At 38.6% G+C, this 19,637-nt stretch overlaps 1 protein-coding gene across 1 annotated transcript in view; it reads left to right on the top strand.

Moving 5' to 3' along the window:
- The window catches only part of DCBLD1 (discoidin, CUB and LCCL domain containing 1), a 112,043-nt gene that overhangs the window by 54,540 nt on the left and 37,866 nt on the right, over nucleotides 1-19,637 (top strand). The window contains exons 3-5 of the mRNA XM_043999753.1: nucleotides 12,807-12,941; nucleotides 14,547-14,598; nucleotides 17,720-17,792. Of these exons, the coding sequence (XP_043855688.1) occupies nucleotides 12,807-12,941; nucleotides 14,547-14,598; nucleotides 17,720-17,792 (260 nt within the window). The remainder of the gene's footprint in view (nucleotides 1-12,806; nucleotides 12,942-14,546; nucleotides 14,599-17,719; nucleotides 17,793-19,637) is intronic.

The raw sequence follows: 19,637 nt of genomic DNA on the forward strand, positions 1-19,637 counted from the left end.
AGTAAGTCTCCGAGGCCATATTTGAACTCAGAAAGATGACTCTTCCTGACTCCAGGCCTGGCACTCCATCCATTGAGCTACCTATTTGCCTCTAGCTACAAATGCTAGATTTTTCAAAGCTCAGGTTCCACTTCTAACACCAGATCCTTCCTGATTCCCCAGTTTTTAGTGCTCTCTTAAAACTATTTCTGTTTATGCTTTGTGTTTACAAATACTTATATATATTGTATCTCATCAGTAGAATATAAGCTGATGGAGAATGGGCTGGGAGCTTTTGAGACTATGGAGAGAGATGTCTAGAGCCTTGCTTCTTAAACTGTGAGTCGTGACCCCATATAGGGTTACATAACTGAATGTGGGGGTCATGAAAATTTGGGCAGTAAATGTCTGATTTGTATACCTATTTTATATACCTATATACACAGGTATATAGGCTGAAAAATTTCTCGGGCAAAAAGGGTGGGAAAAGTTTAAGAAGCACTGAGGTAGAGAGATATATTGGTTAGGTTTCCCTTTTCCTATCCTTCTTGGCCTCTCTTCCCCCCTTCTTTTTTTTTTTTTTTTTTTGGTGAGGCAATTGGGGTTAAGCTAGTAATTGTTAAGTATCTGAGGCCAGATTTGAACTCAGGTCCTCCTGAATCCAGGGCCGGTGCTCTATCCACTGCACCACCTAGCTGCCCCCCACCCCTTCTTTTCAATGTGTGGCCCATGAGAGCGAGGAAGGAAATGATTTGTCCAAGGAGCAGTTACTAAGGTTTCTACTCGTCTCAGCAGTAGTTACTTGCATTTAAGGGACATGGCATAAGTCTAGCAGTTGTAGTCTAGGGACATCTTTCATTTTATGTGTTTGCTGTGTTTCTCCATCTCCGGTAGGGATGGTATTCAAGGGGGAAAAACAACCTAAGTTGTTTTCATCCTTTTAAAAAATTAATTAAAAAAAATAGATTTACTTTCTCTCCCTCCTACCTCCTTCTTCTTATCCACACTCCTCCCCCCCACACACACACATTGAGAAAGCAAGGGGGAAAAAAACAAAACTTTTGTTACAAACATGCATAGTCAAGCAAAACAATCCTGCATTGGCCGTGTCAAAAAAAAATTATTTCAATCAGAACTCTTAGAGTGCATCACTTCTGTATTTGGAGGTGGGTGACTTATTTCATTAGGAGTCTTCAAGAGTCATGGTTGATTATTGTATTGATCAGAGATCCTAAGGCTTTCAGAGTCGAGTGTCTCTACAATATTGTTGTTATTGTAGAAATTCTTTTCCTGGCTCTGCTTACCTCACTTGGCATTGATTCATGTGTCTTTCCAAGTTTATCTGAAACCATCCACTTGATCATTTCATATAGCACAGTAGTATACAATCACATCCATGTGTCATAATTTGTTTGGCCAGTTAATGGATACCCCTTCAATTTTCGACTCTTTGCCACTGCAAAAAGAACTACTACAAATATTTTTGTACACATGGGTCATTTCCCTCTTTTATCTCTTTAGGGTACAGTAGCAAGATCACGGATACAAAGTATATGCACAGTTTAATATTTAGGGTGCTTTTCAAAGGAGGCTGAGTTAAATGTTTTGCAGATTCTATACCTGGCTGCTATTAACATAAATGCAGTTTCCAGGAAGACAAATCATTCTCCATTAAAAAAAATTAATAACTGTTTTTCAGTATAATTGCTTTCCTTTGTGGTCCCAGTTTAAAAACAATGTTCTGAGAAGGGTTCCATAAGCTTCCCTAGACAGCCACAGGGGTCCATGACTCAAAAGAAGTGAAGAACCCTTGCCCTGAAAGGAAAACTGTGCCTTGGTGGTGAGCAGGATTCTAGCATTCACATTGAAACTTCCTGATTTACTGCCCTTCATAGATGGAGCCCTGGGAATCAAAAGGCCTAAATGCTACCCCTAGCTCTTTGATGCAGTTAGTTTTTGTGACATTATATGGAAGCTGGGGTTTTTTATGTTAAGGCTTCTCTCTCTCTGTTTTTGTTTTTTTTTGGGGGGTGGGGCAATGAGGGTTAAGTGACTTTCCCAAGGTCACACAGCTAGTAAGTGTCAAGCGTCTGAGGCTGGATTTGAACTCGGGTTCTCCTGAATATCCAGGGCCGGTACTTTATCTACTGCGACACCTAGCTGCCCCAAGTCTTCTCTTTTTTTAAGATAAAAGAGGAAAAACTTCCAAAAGACTAATAATTTTTGTAAAACATTCCAGTATCTTCTGGAGTTCTAGAATGTGAACCATTTATCTTTTATCTTTTCCCACTCATAATGCCATAGAATCACCTTTAATACTAGATAATGGACTGATTACAGTGAAAGTCTGGACTTCTTGGAATGAAATCAACACATCTCTGCATTTCAAGAGAACAAAGGTCACCTTCTGCTTCTGGATAATCTCTCTGTGATGGAGCACCATAGTCCTATGATTTTTTAGAGCTATCTTCTAGACCCACTGACTTTGCCAAAGGGAAATTACAGCTCAAGTACTATGTGGTTTGATTGTGACTCACTAGCACCTGGTCCTGACAAAGTTGGGGTGATTTATGGGAAAATGGGGGGTAGGATAAGGAATGGGGTTGGGGAAGATGTGATGTAGAGCAGAATCAGGAAGACTGAGGCTGAGTGAACTTCTACCAAGTGGGCATTTTCATTTTCATTCAGCTGCACAGGCTCCCTTTGTATCATAAGGGTCATCCAAGCAGAGCTAGAAGGAACTTAAGATGCCATGCAGACCAACCCTCAGATTTTACAGATGAAAAGCCTGACACCCAGGGAGTTAAGTGATTCGTCTGAGGATATACAGGTAGTATGTGACAGAAGCACCATTTGAACCCAGGTCCTCTGACTTTGCTGCCCCATCCCCACCCCATGTTCTTTTTACTGTGGATTCTGAGAGTTTTCTAGCAGAAGACATCTTCCAAACAACAGTGGGTCTGGAATCAGCCAGTCCATGTTTGAATCCTGGTTCTGCTACTTCATTACCTGCACAACACTAGCAAAATTACTTGTTAGGGTCCTCTGTTTCTTTATCTGTAAAGTAAGGAGTTTGGAGGAGCTGACCTTTTGGTTCCCGTCCAGCTCTGGTTTTATGATTCTAAGATATGAAAGGCATCCCTTATGAGGCAGAGGCAAAACTCCTCTGAAAGCAGATAGACAATGTGCCTTTGTGGAGGTGAGTACAGCCTGATTTACTGCCCTTCATGGATTGAGGCCTGGGAATCAAGAGGCCCCAAAACACTACAGGGTTTGAGCCAGCAACCAGTCAATTGACCAACATTTATTAAATGCCTTCTATGTACCAGGCACTGTGCTAAGCACTGTGTTAACCACTGTTTAAGGAAGACATGGAACCATTTTTTATCCAACTAAGCATGGCCATGAGCTCCCCAAAAGTATGGAAAACTTCCTTGAAGAAAATAAAACTAAGCATTAGGTCTTGTCCGATGAATTACATTTACTAAGCAGGATATTAGAAAGATGCTCAGTGGCTCAGGAATTCCTAACACATTGTCCTCCACCTAACATTTATCTACTTGGGGGTGGAGGTGAGTGGTGAGTGGTGCACTGCTTCAGCTGCTGCTGGAGCTGGAATGTCAGCAGCATTGCTGCTGTCTGGCCTGAGGCTCTTTTTTTTGATATCAGTATAACTGAAGGCTTCTGAACTGCACTGGTACAAAGTGCATTTCTCTTCTCTAATACCGCCAGGAAATGTGCCTGCTCCCTCCCTCTGGATTGCTGTAGTTCCTGTTATTCCTTGAGGAGGGTCAGGGATTTCCTCTCCTATCTTCATAGATAATTTGGCCATAATTTAAAGAGTATTTATGTAGCCCTCTGTTTGCAAAGCATTACACACACACACACTTTGCAAGCAGTACTTTTATATACATTTATATGTCTATATCCTTTATATACCTTATTTGATCCTGAGGACAACCCTGTGAAGTAGGTACTGCCAATGATATTGTTTCAGTTTGATAGATTAAAAATGGAGGCATAAAGAAAGTGTGATTTGTCCATGATCATGTGATTCCCAGTGGCCCCTTCCAGTGACCCAGAGCTCCTCTCTTGCCTTCTATCAGAGCATTGGGCGTTCTTGTCTGACTGTTGACTAGCCACAGAGATGAAGCAGCTTGTTGGCTAATCGGAAAAGAATGCACTTCTGTGAAATAAGACTTGGGTTAGCTGTCATGATGGCTTGAAGTTATAAATGGAGAAATTCAACAAGTCTAACCTTGTCAAATGTACAGACATGCCCAAAGTCTTACTGGTCTAATCTTGAAGCCTCCTCTTAGGCATTAGCTCCACATGGGCATCTCCTTCTGATGTGTTTGGGTTCAGTCTTATGAGGCCTGAAGTTGCATCCACTGGGATATGGCTCATAGACTTACAGATTTTCAGAACTAAAAGGCATCTCAGAGGTCATCTGAACAGGAGGTCCTTTTAAAACAGGTGATCATGTGGATTATAGTTATGAGGCTACATTTCCCTTGAACCTCTTAACATGCAGAATTAGGTCAAGTCAACAAGCATTATTAAGCACTTAATATCTTCCAAGCACAATGTTAATTGTTGGGAATATAAAGAGGAAAAAACCATTCCCTGCCCTCTAAGAGCTCACATTCTATTAGAAGGGATGGAGAAGAGTAAGCATTTATTAAGCACCTGCTATGTATCAACTACTGTGATAAGTGCTTTATAAATATGTTTTCATTTGATCCTCACAACAACCCTGGGAGGTAAGTATTATCATTTTCGGCAATTTACAGTTAAAGAGATTGAGGCAGACAGAGGTTAGCAAGTAAGTGTCTGAGCTGGATTTGAACTCAGGTCTTCCTGTCTCCAGACCCAGCCAAAACTTTATCCACTGTACCACTTACCTTCTTCTGGAAGGGAAAAATGGAAATAACTAGGTTCATACAAGATATACAAAGTGGATGGAAAATAACATCAGTAGGGAAGGCATTAATAGATAGTGAACCAGGAAAGGTCTGTGGCAGGAGGTGAGACTTGAGCAGAGTTTTGAAAAAAGCCAAGGATACCAATGGTATAAATGTATGTAAATACATACATATTACACACACATACACATACATATGTATGTGTATATACACACATGTATGTATATATATATGTATATGTGTGTGTGTGTATATGCCATTTACATAGGCAGCAAGCTATTTTGAAGCATTTCTTCCAAAAAAATAAATTTCTATAGGATTAAGGAGTTTGATCATAGTCGAGAATGCTCAAGGGTGGGTGTGCAGAGTATGAAAAAATCAAAACCAAATTATAATAATAAACTTTAAAATACCAAACTTCTAAATAAGGTCTTTCTTTGGCTTCTCATTAATTCGTTTTTACTTCTTATGACCTGTCCTTTTTCTCTCACATCTACTTCCCTTCTAACTCTTGAGTTCATAATCATTAAATGTTTCTTATTATAAGTTAGAGGCTCTTTGAGAATGTCAGGTCTGCTGACAGCCATTAATTTAGCTATTTCACCCTGGGCAATATACCAGAGACCCACCCTACCCACAGTCTATTATCACTGTGACTGTGATTAATTTTTTCAAATAAATGTGCATCGTCTATGTGTGTCTGTCGGGGGGGGGGGGAGGGAGGGAGAGAGAGGAAGAGGGAGAGGGAGAGATTAAGACAGAAGGATGGGTGAAGAAGACCTTCCTTCTACATTCTTAAGTTCTTATGACTCTTTATAATGATATTGAGAGTTGAATTCCTACAAGATAAGGGTAAAATATGTTTTAAATTTTGGGGTTTTTTTGAACCTCTGTTAAAAAAATTTTCAGTCGCTTTTGGAACTCTCTGTTTTTTGAGTTGACAGAAGCATTTCCCATTCTCTCTCTCTCTCTCTCTCTCTCTCTCTCATACACACACACACACACACACACACACACACACACACACTCCTTAATTCAGGGAGCTGATTAGTATTGTTTTCTGCTCAGGCAAACTCTATAAGGTATCATAATAATTTTTTCATATTCTTTCACACAGTCCATCCAATTGTTCAGATGCATTCTCACTGAAAACCAAATTAAACCTTTGCTAAAGGTGGTTTCTCAGCTGTGTTTTCAAGTGAGCATTGTAAAAGATCTAGAATGTTGAGATAGGTGGTGGTTGTTCAGATAATATGGTAGAAGTAACTGTTTTATCCTGGCAAAGATTAGTGAGGGAAGAAAAATGTTCATTTTATTAAACCACTATTATACTCATGGATGCCACATTTAAATGAAAGATCCTGTAGATAGTGCTACATTTGTGTGCCAGTAGAAAAATGGGCTGGGCCTTCATTTCTGTTTCTGTAGAACTCAATTAGAAGAAAAGACAGGCCAAGTTGCCCAAGTTATGATTTCTGCTTAAGACTTTTGACTGCCTCATAAATGTGACTTGGCCTAGGTTTCTTATTGCTATGTTTAGGATCATTGGATCTTAGATTTAGAGCTGGAAAGAGACTTGAAGGAATAGAGTCTGAACCCCCTCATCAGATGAGGAAACTGACGTCTGGGAAGGTTTAATGACTTGCCAATGGTCATACAGATAGTGAGTATCAAAGGTAATATTTGAACCTAAGTCCTTTGATTCCAGACCTAATGTTATTTCTGTTCATCAGCATGAAAAAAGGGCTAATAACTCAATATCTTCCTACCATGTTTGTGATGTTTTTGCCAATTGCATGTAAAAACAATTTTAACATATGCTTTTTGAAATTTTGAGTTCTCAATTCTCTCCTTCCCTCCCTTCCTGCTTCCTGTGACAACAAGAAATTTGATATAGGTTATACATGTGCAATCATGCAAAACATTTCCATATTAGTCATGTTGTGAAAGAAGACACAGTCCCAAAATAAAAAAGAAACCTACGAAAAAAATAAAGTGAAAAATAGTCTGCTTTGATCTGCATTTAGACTCCATCAATTCTTTCTCTGGAGGTGGGTAGCATTTTTCATCATGAGTCCTTTGGGATTATCTTGGATCATTGTATTGCCGAGAATAGCTAAGTCATTTACAGTTGATCATTATACAATATCACTGTTACTATGTACAGAGTTCTCCTGGTTCACCTCAGTTCAGTTTATATCAGTTCATGTTAAATCCAGGTATTTCTGAGAGCATCCTGCTCATCATTTATAGCATAATAGTATTCTATCACAATCATATACCACAACTCGTTTAGCCATTCCCCAATTGATGGATAACACTCAATCTCCAATTCTTAAAAACTAAAAAGCACAAAAAGAGCTGCTATAAATATTTTTGTGCAAATAGGTTCTTCTCTCTCTCTCTCTCTCTCTCTCTCTCTCTCTCTCTCTCTCTCTCTCTCTCTCTCTCTCTCTCTCATGTTTTTGGGATACAGACCTAGTAGTGGTATTGTTGGATTGAAGGTTATGCGCAGTTTTATACTCCTTTGGCCATAGTGCTCTTAGGCAACAATCATAAAGAGTACGTATTCTGTGTATTTTAAATGTGATAAGTCTCTTTTTTCTCCTGTCCTTCCCATCTGCTTTCTTTCATAACACCTTCAAATTACAGAAAAATAAAAATGTCTTTTATTGCACAGATATGGAAGGATTTAATCCTTAAAAGATGAGCCCTAAAAGCAAGAAAGCATCTTAATTTTATCTGTGGGTTTCACCAAAATAATAATAAATGACAGAAAGAGGATGTTGGGTAGGTGAGTTGGACACTAAGCACACTCTATCTTCTTCAGTATGTAAAGTTAAGAGATACAGGGGCAGTCTAATTAGGATTCATCCTAGCCCCAGTTCATATCTGTTTATTGTTTATTTGTTTTGTTTTAACTTGACTTCATAGTTTAGCCATGTTCTCTGAGTAATTCTACTTCCTGTGCATGTTTTGTCCATGGTGAGAGCCAGCTTTAAAAGTCCATTCAGTTATACTGCTGTCTATTAGCACGGTATGTATTTGATTTTTCAAGCTCTGATGATGTCACTTCTCTGTTCAGAAATCTTATAACTCTCTATTGCCTATAGGATAATTTCCAAATTCATTAGCCTGGCATCTAAGGCTCTCTAAAATCAGACTTCAACCTTACTTTCCAGCCACAGCTCCCACTATTGGTTACATCAGTCCTCAACTCTTGTCAGATTTGTTTGTTGACTGTTCCTAAATGAACCTTTCCCATCTCTGGCACTTTACACTTCTTCCAATGATCCTACTGATCCTTCAAGACCCAGCTGCCTCCTTCCTCAAGCCTGTTCTAATTCAGTCCAAATCCTTCTCACCCTCATTCGAATGTAACCTCTCCCTCCCCTAAACTTCTGTATTTGACTGCATGTTTCCCATGGTGCTTATGCTCTGACTTATACAAGAGTTATTTCCAGGAGTGTGCTAGATCCAGCTCATACTGGCTTGGTAAAACTGATTGTTAAGTGTTCAGTGTGTACATTTATACCTTGGCAACTATGAGTGTGATTTATTCTCTTTTTTTGATCATCTAGACCAGTGATGTCAAACTCAAATAGAAACGGGGCCACTAAACCATACATAAAGATCCCTACAGCTGTATATTGACTTAGATAAACTACATATTAACATTATCTGTGTTTAATTATATATTTATTTATTTTCTTAAATATTTCCAAATTACATTTTAATCTGGTTCACCCAGCATTCAGGAGTGTTGTGAATTGCCAGTGTGTTTGATACCTCTGGATAGACTTATAAGAAAGTCATGGAGAAAATGTTAATAATGGCAGATAAAGTTAAAAGTGTGTTTTTGTTTTTTTTTCCCCTGGAGAGCCTCTTGTTAAACATTTACCAGCTGCCCTGGTGATTTGTGTGTTTGTCTTATCCCCTTCTACTGAGTTAAAAACTCCATAAAAGCAGTGTCTCATCTTTTTATACTTCCACAACACACAATGTGGAGCCCTGTACATTATAAACATTAAGTGTCTGTTGAATGGAATTGAAGGTTGTCAGCTTACTGACAGTGGTATTCATACAGCATTGTTGGTAACAGGATATTTTTAAAGCTCCGGCTCTCTTTTCCTTAGCTAGGAAATTGATTGAAAAGACATATCAGTGACATAATTTATTGCTTTCTGTTCCCTTTCAGACAAGTTCATTCTTAAACTAGGATGCTCTGTCTTCTCTCTCTGCACTCCCTTGACAATTTCATTCAATCCCCCCAGCTTCAACTATTACTTCTTTAGCTCTTATGGGAAGTGTGTGAGTCAGTGCCTTTCATATGCAGTGGAAGATAATTCAAACAACCCCCACTTATACCCCTTTCTGATACTGGTTTATCTCTTTATTCATTCTCTCTTTTCAGGTTCAAAGATAGTCTAGCTGGTATGCTTTGTAACAATCTCAGCAATTACCAAAATTGTAGACTTGTATAGGCCTTCATTCTAAAGTAAAACAAGGAACTCTGCTCTCCTTTTAGCCTTGAGCTATACACTTAAAGGCTCAGACAAAAAGGCAGTTAATGGCCATGTAACTTACTAGCAGTATCAAATAACATAGGAAGACAGATAAACAATGGAACCCAACCTGCTATGGGGCTCACAGCCAGGGTCACCTCTTTCTCCTCCTTGTCAATTTGAGAGTTTCTAAAGAAAAGGATGGAGATTTAAATTGCAGGATATTCCCAAGCTCTCTTGCCTGCACTTCATTTTCACTAACTGTATGTATTTCATTCCCACTGCCACAACTAGTGGAGTGAAAGAATAGGTCATGGGAAATAAGTAGATTGAGGAACAGGGGAGTAAGAGTATTTGTGGGAATACCCACAAATGTATGCATATTGTAGTTTCCTATTATGAGTTGTTAACCTGGAAATTAAGGAAACAATCAATATAGGAGAAATAAAGTCTTTAATCAGGGCAGAGGAACTATAGCTCGTGGTATCACAAAGCCGAAGCTAGCAATACCCAAAGATGGGAACTGAGGACAGGGTTTTTATAAAACTGCCCTTGAGAAAAGTAAAGTTTAAATGACTAGCCTAATTTTGGGGGCTAAAGCTGACCGAGGTACTAATTCTGGGACTGTTGACTAACTGGCTGTCTTACTGCTGTAAACTCAATGTGGGCCATTTATAAAGTTCCACCACACTATTCCACTCCCAAATTGATAAGCAAAATATTAAGAAGCCTCTTAACTAAATAATCCAAGCAGAGTTTATTTATGAGATACTTATTAAAATTAAGAATACAGGGGAAAAAGTGTACAACCTGACTGCTTTCCTGCGGTCTCTTTCCCACCTGCTGCACTTCGAACTTTTTGAATACAATAAGGGCCTTAGCCGCCTCCCGGCCTCAGGGATGTTACACTTTATTCTAACTCCGAGCCCCTTTCACTTTGTAAATCCCCCTGCTTCTAACTTTCCTCTCCTTACTGCCACTGCTGAACCCCTGTGTTCCTCTCTCACCGACCTTCTGTCTGCTCCTACCTTCTGTCTGCTCCGTTAGTTTGCCCTTCGGCCTCTCTTTTCCCTGCTCCTAGTCCTTCTCGTCTTCTCCTGCATCCTTCTAGCCCTGTCTCTAGTCTGCCACGCTCCAACCTTTCTAATCTCATCAGCTGCCGCTTGACCTCTTCTCAGCCTCTCTCGTCAGTCTGAACCTCTCTAATCTCGTCAGCTGCCCCTTGACCTCTTCTCAGCCTCCTCTCATCTGTCCCCCTTGCTGTCTAACTCCCAGGTCTATATATACCTTTCTTATCTCCACTCAAATCTCAGGGTTTCCTGCACCCCCACAGACCAAGCTAATCCACTAGCCAGTGCTGTGGCTGGGGGGGGGGGTGTGCTCCAGCCTCATGTGCCTCAGCACAGGCTAGGATAGCTGCGCTCAGGTTGGAGGAGGTTGGGGGCTTTTTTCCCCCAGCTGTCTGACCTGGCATCTTATACAGCCCACGGGGCTTTTGGGCTCAGCTGAAGCAGAGGGGGGAGGGGCACCAGCACCTCCCACATAGAAGAGACCCTGAGGGCCTAAGACTTTCTAATCTTAGCCCAAAGGTAGGGTCCCCAAATCAAAATAAATTTCCACAGGGGGATAGTTTGTTTGGGGGAGATCCATAAGCAATCAAGAGCCTGGAATTGACAAAGATTGGTTAGTCCCCGGCAATTCATTTGTCTGGGAAGGGGGACTGGGTGGGGAATTAGTCAGTTCTCAGTAAATTTGTAGTTATCAGAGGGCAGTGGTTGAGGTGAAGAGGAAGACTGTGAGCCAGGCACTGAACCAAGAGTGTTCTGGGAATAAGTAGATAACAGTTTCCAGTGTCTTGATTGGGCCATAAATTTGGATTGAACGAATCCCAAAGGAGAAGTTATTCGGTGATGGTGGCAATACTGGGCTGCAAGAAGTATTCCAACGTCCATCTTTCCCCTTTCCTATGACACACACATACGTACATGAACACACGCACAGGCATGCATGTATACATACATGCATACATACATACATATTTGTGAGTTACCTCTTCCCATGTAAAGTAAGCTTTTTGATGGCAGGGACTATTTAGTTTTTTTCTTTGTACTCCAGACACTGAGAATCAAAGGTAAGAAGTACTTGATAAATGTTGATTGATTGATAAGTACTATTTAAGGAAACCCAGGAGATCCTTGGCAGGTGCTATAGAATTGTGTCAGATAACCCTATTCTGTTAAATTTTGTTCATAATGGCTCCCCGTCTTTGATTTCTAGTTTTTCTCATTCTTTAATTTTCTTTTTACAAAAACAAGCCTGTTGCCTCATTGGGCCATGATAATCATCTCAGTATTCTTTTCATATATAGTAGAGTGGCAACAAGGTATTTTAGAAATACTCCAGTAGACCTGGAATCAAGAGACCCGGGGAAGAAGGGAAGGAAAGAAGGAAGGGGAGGAACAGAGGAAGGAAGGAAGGAAGGAAGGAAGGAAGGAAGGAAGGAAGGAAGGAAGGAAGGAAGGAAGGAAGGAAGGAAGGAAGGAAGGAAGGAAGGAAGGAAGGAAGGAAGGAAATTAAGTACCTGTTATGTGCTAACTATAAAGCTTTACAAGTATTTTCTCATTTGATCCTTACAACAACACTGGGAAGCAGGTGCTATTATTATCCCTATTTTAATATTGAGGAATTTAAGGCAAAGTGACTTGCCCATAGTCACATATACTTAAGCCTAGATTTGAACTCAAATCTTCCTGACTCCAGCCCTAGGACTAGGGACTGTAGGTGTACTACACCACCAAATCACCTCTCGTTTTGGCCTTAGTTTCTTCATTTGTAAAATGAAGGACTGAAGCAGACTAAAGATTCTTCTAGTTCTTAACATTTAATGAGTAAGCCCATTTATATATTCCAGAAGCAATTTTTTTTCTTAGTTCATTGGAGCATCCAAGCCTTTCCCAAGGCAGCTTCTCATTGAATACCTATTTGAATGAATAGGCAGCCAGCAATCATCAATCCCATTATTAAACAGAAGACTAGAATTTTCAATAAAGGTGTTCTCAGATATATTTGACCTTTAAGAAAATTCACCTACTCATTATTTATTTGTTGTTATTGTTCAGTTATTTCATGGTTCCATTTGGAGTTTTCTTGGCAAAGATAATGGAGTGGTTTGCCATTTCCTCCTCCAGATCATTTTACAGATGAGGAAACTGAGGCAAATAGGGTTAAGTGACTTGCCCAGGATCACACAGCTAGTAAGTGTCTGAAGCCAGATTTGAATTTAGAAAGATGAGCGTCGTGACTCCAGGCCAGGTACTCTATCCACTGTATATCTACCTGTCTTATTATCTATACTCATGAAAATTTTGAGATCTCAAAAAAAATCGCTGTCTTTCAGGTCCATATTGTGGAAGCATGAATATCCCCACAGAATTCTACCTGAACACAAATGAAGTGACTGTTCGCTTTGAGAGTGCATCCCACATTTCTGGGCGTGGATTTTTGTTGTCCTATGCCAGTAGTGATCATCCAGGTATGGCAGACTAAATGGTTGGTGCAAAGCTGTATTCTCACAACTATCTTTCTTTTCTTTTCTTTTCTTTTTAATAAAAGTATTTTTTTATTTTCCAGTTACATGTAGAAATAGTTTTCAACATTTGTTTTTATAAGATTTCTAGTTTTAAATTTTTCTCCGTCCCTCCCCACCTCCCCAAAACAGTAAGTAATCTGATATAGGTTATATATGTACAATAACATTAAACATATTTCTGCATTAGTTGTGTTACAAGAGAAGAATCAGAGCAAAAGGGAAAAACCTCAAAAAAGAAAAATAACAGCACCAAAACCAAGTATGGTTCAATCTGCATCCATATTCCACAGTTCTTTTTTTTTTTTTTTTTTTGGATTTGGAGAGCCTTTTCCATCATGAGTCCTTTGGAACTATCTTCTAATGTTGTATTGCTGAGAAGAATCAAGTCTTTCACAGTTGATCAACACAATGTTGATGATACTGCTCACAACTATCTATCTAAACATTCATCTGATCATACATCACTGTAACTGGGAGCTTAATCCAAGATATTTAATTATCAAATGGGGGGGGGGGGGAGGAAAGCTTCTGCTCACTATTGTATTCACATTAGAAAAGAAAGAGGAACAATTAAGTACTAGCTGAATGATTTCAAGGTAGCTACATAAGAAACACTTGGGAGAAAACTGGAAAATGGGCTATCCTGAAAATTGATCAGAGTTGTATCTACACATATAGAAAGTGTTGCCACTGACTAGGCTTGTCAAATGCTCAGGCCCCTCATTGGCTGAGTGCTAGTGATGCACATAAATATGTAGAAAAAGTGTTTGGGTTAGAGATAGAAGGTACCTAAAAGATCTTCTCATCTATGGGTTCTCTTTTTGTATCATGGATCTCTTTGGCAGTCTGGTGAAATGTATGGACCCCTTGCGTAGAATAAAATACATAGGATTAAGAGGAAAGCAATTATGAAACACAATTACAGGATCAAAAGATTTTTTTAAAAAAGTTCATGGCCTCTGGGTTAAGAACCTCTGATCTATCTATCCCCTTATTTTACAGATGAGGAAACTGAGGCACAGAAATGGGAAGCATAGAAACTCCCATCTTTTAGTTCTTTCTTGTTCCTTGATTATATTTAACATCCTGTTGTTGTCCTGTACAGAATACTCATGTCTACCACATACTGTCACATTGAATCTAGAGCTTTATAACCCCCAATATGAGATATTTATGGTAACCTTCTTCATGAGCCACAGCTGGCTTCTTAAATTGTTTCCCTGCTGCTTGGACAGAGCATGACCATTGTAGACATGTGGTGCATGTCAATTTTTGTATTGAACCTAGATCCTGTATATTCCTAGGGGATCAAGGCTGAGAAGTCATAACGGAGGTCAGGACAAAGGGAGAGGAAGGAAAAGTGGATGCATACTTTTTGGGGGAGGGGCTCCTTTGTTTTGTTTTAAATGAAGAAAATTCTGATTAGTAGCTTGCATGTAAAGATTTTAAGAAATGTGTTGTTCTTTTTTATAGACTGTAAACATTAAAGCCATGTGAATCCTAACCATAGTTCACTCACCTAATTGAGTCTCTCTTTTCTTATGACAGATTTAATAACATGCTTGGATCGTGCTAACCATTTTTCAAAGACCGAGTACAGGTAAATAGAGGTGTTTTCAAGCATCATCAGATGTGCTTCAGTCATATCTCAGTGGGTAGTTGGTTATTCTTAATGTAATGGTCTTTCCAAAACAGAATCACAGTAGCAAAAGTCACCCACTAACTATAATAAAGAACTCCATAGTACTGATTATCTACAACCTTTGGTTTAGGAGTTGACCTGGAGAAAATTTGAGGTGACCTTTACAATGCTTCTTTATTCTTTAGATTTTTTTTGTGTGATTCCCCAGTCTGTAGTACAGCCCGTGTAGGCATGCACACATTGTTACTAGTACCAAATTTGGAAATACTCTCTCACTCTCTCTGTCTCTCTGTCTCTGTCTCTCTTTTTGCGGGGCAATGAGGGTTAAGTGACTTGCCCAGGGTCATACAGCTAGTAAGTGTCAAGTGTCTGAGGCCAGATTTGAACTCAGGTGCTCCTGAATCCAGGGCCAGTGCTTTATCCACTGTGCCACCTAGTTGCCCTTACTTACTCTTTTTTTAAATTAATAAAGTATTTTATTTTTTTCCGTTACATGTAAAGATAGTTCTCAACTTTCGTTTATTTCGTTTATACAAGCTTTACAATTTCAGATTTTTCTCCCTCCCTCCCCTCCCTCCCCCCTCCCCTAGACAGCAGGTAATCTGATATAGGTTTTATATATATATATATACACACATATATATACATAAATATACACATAATAACATTAATCCTATTTCTTCATTAGTCATGTTATAAGAGAAAAAATAAGAGCAATGATGAAAAACCTCAAAATAGAAAAAACCAACAGCACCAAAACCAAAAGAAATAGTATGGTTCATTCAGCATCTATACTCCGCAGTTCTTTTTTTTTTTTCCCCTGGATTTGGAGATCCTCTTCTATCATGAGTTCCCTGGAACTCTTCTGTACCATTGCATTGGTGAGAAGAATATAGTCCATCACAGTAGATCAACACTCACTGTTGATGATACTGTGTACAATGTTCTTCTGGTTCTGCTCATCTCACTCATCATCAGCTCACGCAAGACCTTCCAGGTTTCTCTGAACTCCTCCTGCTCATCATTTCTTACAGCACAATAGTATTCCATTGTATTCACATACCACAACTTGTCCAGCCATTCCCCAATTGATGGGCACCCCCTCAACTTCCAATTCCTTGCCACCACGTAAAGAGCAGCTATAAATATTTTTGTGGGTCCCTCTCACCTTTCCATGATCTCTTTGGGAAAGAGACCAAAAGTGGTATTGCTGGGTCAAAGGGTATGCACAGCTTTATCACCCTTTGGGCATAATTCCAAATTTCTCTCCAGAATGGTTGGATCAGTTCACAGCTCCACCAACAATGCATTAGTGTTCCAATTTTCCCACAGCTTCTCCAACATTTATTATTTTCCTTTTTTGTCATTTTAGCCAATCTGATAGGTGTCAGGTGGTACCTCAGAGTTGTTTTAATTTGCATCTCTCTAATCATTAGAGATTTAGAGCATTTTTTCATATGGGAATAGAGCCCTTACTTACTCTTAAAAGAAGGAACTGTTTTGGGGCAGCTAGGTGGTGCAGTGGATAAAGCACCGGCCCTGGATTCAGGAGTACCTGAGTTCAAATCCGGCCTCAGACACTTAACCCTTACTAGCTGTGTGACCCTGGGCAAGTCACTTAACCCCAATTGCCTTACCAAAAAAACAAAAAAACAACAACAACAACAACAAAAAAAAGAAGGAACTGTTCCATGTGAGAATGGTTTTGTTGGACCATTGTACTGTTATGGTAACTCATTCAAGCAATAGCAAGTGTAATGTACCTAATGAAAATTGGAAAGTTATGAGGGGCAGGGCAGGCAGTTAAGTGAGCTCAAAAAACTTCTAGGGAACTGTTGATAAGAACCTAATTCTCAGAGATGATTTGCCTCATCCAGGAATGATCTGGATTATTTTATATATATATATATATATATATATATATATATATATAAACACAGGTAGACATAGGCCTACGTGAGAATATGAAGAAGTGGTCAGAAGGCTTCAGGTTCATTTAGGTTAAGCTTGTTTCTTACTTCTTTGATTTCTGAGCTGGTGCTGCCACAGTACGTGTTGTATAAATGTTGAAGGATTATGAAGTTTGTTTATTTGGCCAGCATCATTCCATAGATAGCCTAGAGAAAGGAAACACAAGTAGAGGAACTACTATTTTGGTTATCTCTTTGGACTGGTGCCTATTGTTTTAACATACCTAGTAAATAAATAGAGTGTCCCCTAAGTCTCAGTGCAGTTTTAAGCTGGTGAAGCATAAATTGCATTTGCATTAAAATGAAGTTTTAAACTGCTAAAGCTTAAAACTACACTCACTTTGGAAATACCTGGTACACCAAACAAATGTGACTTTAAAAACTAGCAAAAAAGAATTGACTTTCTAAAACTTTCAAAATTTCCTTTTGATATTTTATTTTTTGAGAGTTTCTGTTTCATAAGGCATGTAAGAGTTCCCCATTTCATAACACAGAATAATGGAATTTTAAAGGTGGAAGGGATATTCAAAGTCATCTAGTCAAACATCTTCATTTATAGATGGAAGATAAAGGGAGACTCAGCAAATTTAAATGATGGGGCCTAAAGCCATTGTCAAAAGTAGAATTAGATAGGGCAGCTAGGTGGTACAATGGAAAGAGTACTGGCCCGGGATTCAGGAAGACCTGAGTTCAAATCTGGCCTCAGACACTTGATACTTACTAGCTGTATGACCCTGGGCAAGTCACTTAACCCCAATTGCCTCACCAAAAAAAAAAAATTTAAAGTAGAACTAGAATCCAAGTCTCTGACTCCCTTCCCTGACATCTATTATTTTAGATGAATTGCAATACCAGCATGTTCTGAAAAGTTGTGTGTAAATAAATAGTAAAATTGAATCACATTTTAAATACATTACATGAACTTACTGTTTAAAGGGTCTCTAATGATGAATACTTATATAAAGCAGAAAATACTCTTTCAATGAACCACATCCTAATATCCTAATTTTTCTTTTGTGTAAATTCAGGTTTCATAGATCAAGTTTTCTTAAAGCAAGATAAAGTCGCATCCCCTCACCTTACCCAACTCTATTTCCTTTTTGCTACAGCAAATTCTGTCCAGCTGGCTGCAGAGACATAGTAGGCGATATCTCTGGGAATGTGGTAGACGGATACAGAGATGTAAGTAATCAAGGCAATATGAGAAGGTATTTAAAAAGAAAAAAATGAATGGTTAATATTATTTGCTTAAATTCAACACAAGAAAGAGTCAAACTGGATGTAAACCTTTGATGTTTGACTTTCAGACTAATTTTCCCCCAAAGTGGTTTATTTTATGTATCTTTTCATTTTCAAAGAGGTCTAGTTATAGAGATAATGCCTATATTTGGAGATGATCCATCTTTTTACCAATATACCAATTCTCTTATCTATACAAATGAGATGAGATAACAAGTATAAGCAAGACCCTTTAGGTTTCTCAATTTCTTTAGTGTTTGCAAAACTTATAAACAGACATTCTGGTATTGAAATGGCAAAGAAAAACCTTTCAAACACAAAACAGCAAGATAGTAACTAATTTTCCATTTTAAATGACAGGTTATAGATTGTTCAACCCACTACTTGATTTATGTTCTGGATTTTATATTATACATATATATTACATTATATATATATATTATATATATTATGTATATATACACACATACATACATATGCATACCTACATATACTACACACACATATGTATTTGTGTGTGCATATTTGTTATTCAGTTATTTCAGTTGTGTCCAACTCTTTGTGACCCCATTTTGGTTTTTCTTGGCAATGATACTGAAGTGGTTTGCCATTTTCTTTTCCAGCTCTTTTTATAGATGAGGAAATTGAAGCAAAGAGGGTTAAATGACTTGCTTAGGGTCATTATATAGCTATTAAGTGTCTGAGGCCAGATGATCTGGCTCTCTATCCACTACACCACCTAGCTGACTGTGTGTATATATTTACACACACATACACACACACACTCACACACACACACAGAGCCCAGAATATATCCAGTCATAAAAATTTTTCATGTCCAAATAACTCATTTCCTTTCATTTCATACATTGCTTTCCCACCCTTTCACCCTAATTCTTGTCCCTATAGTAACCATCTTGTTATGCATTCTTCCCAGGGAAAAAAAATACATCAGAGAATTTCTCTTCTAAAACATTTGGAATACAATGTATATCAAAAGAGCCTTAGGGGTGTGCACACGTTTCTCATCCCAGTTTACAATTTTATATCCCTAGAATCTGATCTTTTAAAATGTTCAACATAAAGGCTTAACATAGCCTGGAGAGATAGAGAGATACTGTGATGAAATCAAGAACCTTTTGAAGTGTTCAAGTTCTAATAATAACACCATAGGTTTATAGTTTGAGAACCAGGAGGGTCCCTATGAAACTAGAGCCCTGGGACTTTTCCAAGTCGCACAACTAGTTATGAGGTCTTAGGTCTTCCTGACGCTAAGTCCACATTTACTTGGCCACATTTCTCTAGTGTTTTGTGGTTATGGAGTATTTTATATACATTAGCTTAGTTGATTTCCTAGTAATATCAATCTTGTCATAACTTTTTTAGTAAAAGCTTATTTTTCCTGAGAGGTTTTCTTGGTTTTATTTGTTTTGTTTTTAAAGGGATATTTCAGTTATTGGATAATGGATAATGATTTCCTTTTTACATGCCTGTAAGTCTTATGACTAATCTGTGACATTTGGCAGTAGTCTGTAGGTAGCTGGTATGTTTCAGACTTGTTTATTGTAGATAATGTCATTGGTTCCACTTGAAATTGACTAAGAAATTCTCTGGCTCTCCTGAGAAGCACCAAGTGCATGCTTGATCTGTAAAGTGATTAAATTAGAATTAAGGAAATCTACTAATTGCTAGCATAGGATATTGACTTCAAGGGCATGGTCTGTGTACTTGTTTCATGGTATTGTTAGTTCATTAAAAGTGAAAGTACTCCAAAACAATAAAACAGCC

The sequence above is a fragment of the Dromiciops gliroides genome, chromosome 4 (assembly GCF_019393635.1).
Source record: "Dromiciops gliroides isolate mDroGli1 chromosome 4, mDroGli1.pri, whole genome shotgun sequence".
NCBI classification, from domain to species: domain Eukaryota; kingdom Metazoa; phylum Chordata; class Mammalia; order Microbiotheria; family Microbiotheriidae; genus Dromiciops; species Dromiciops gliroides.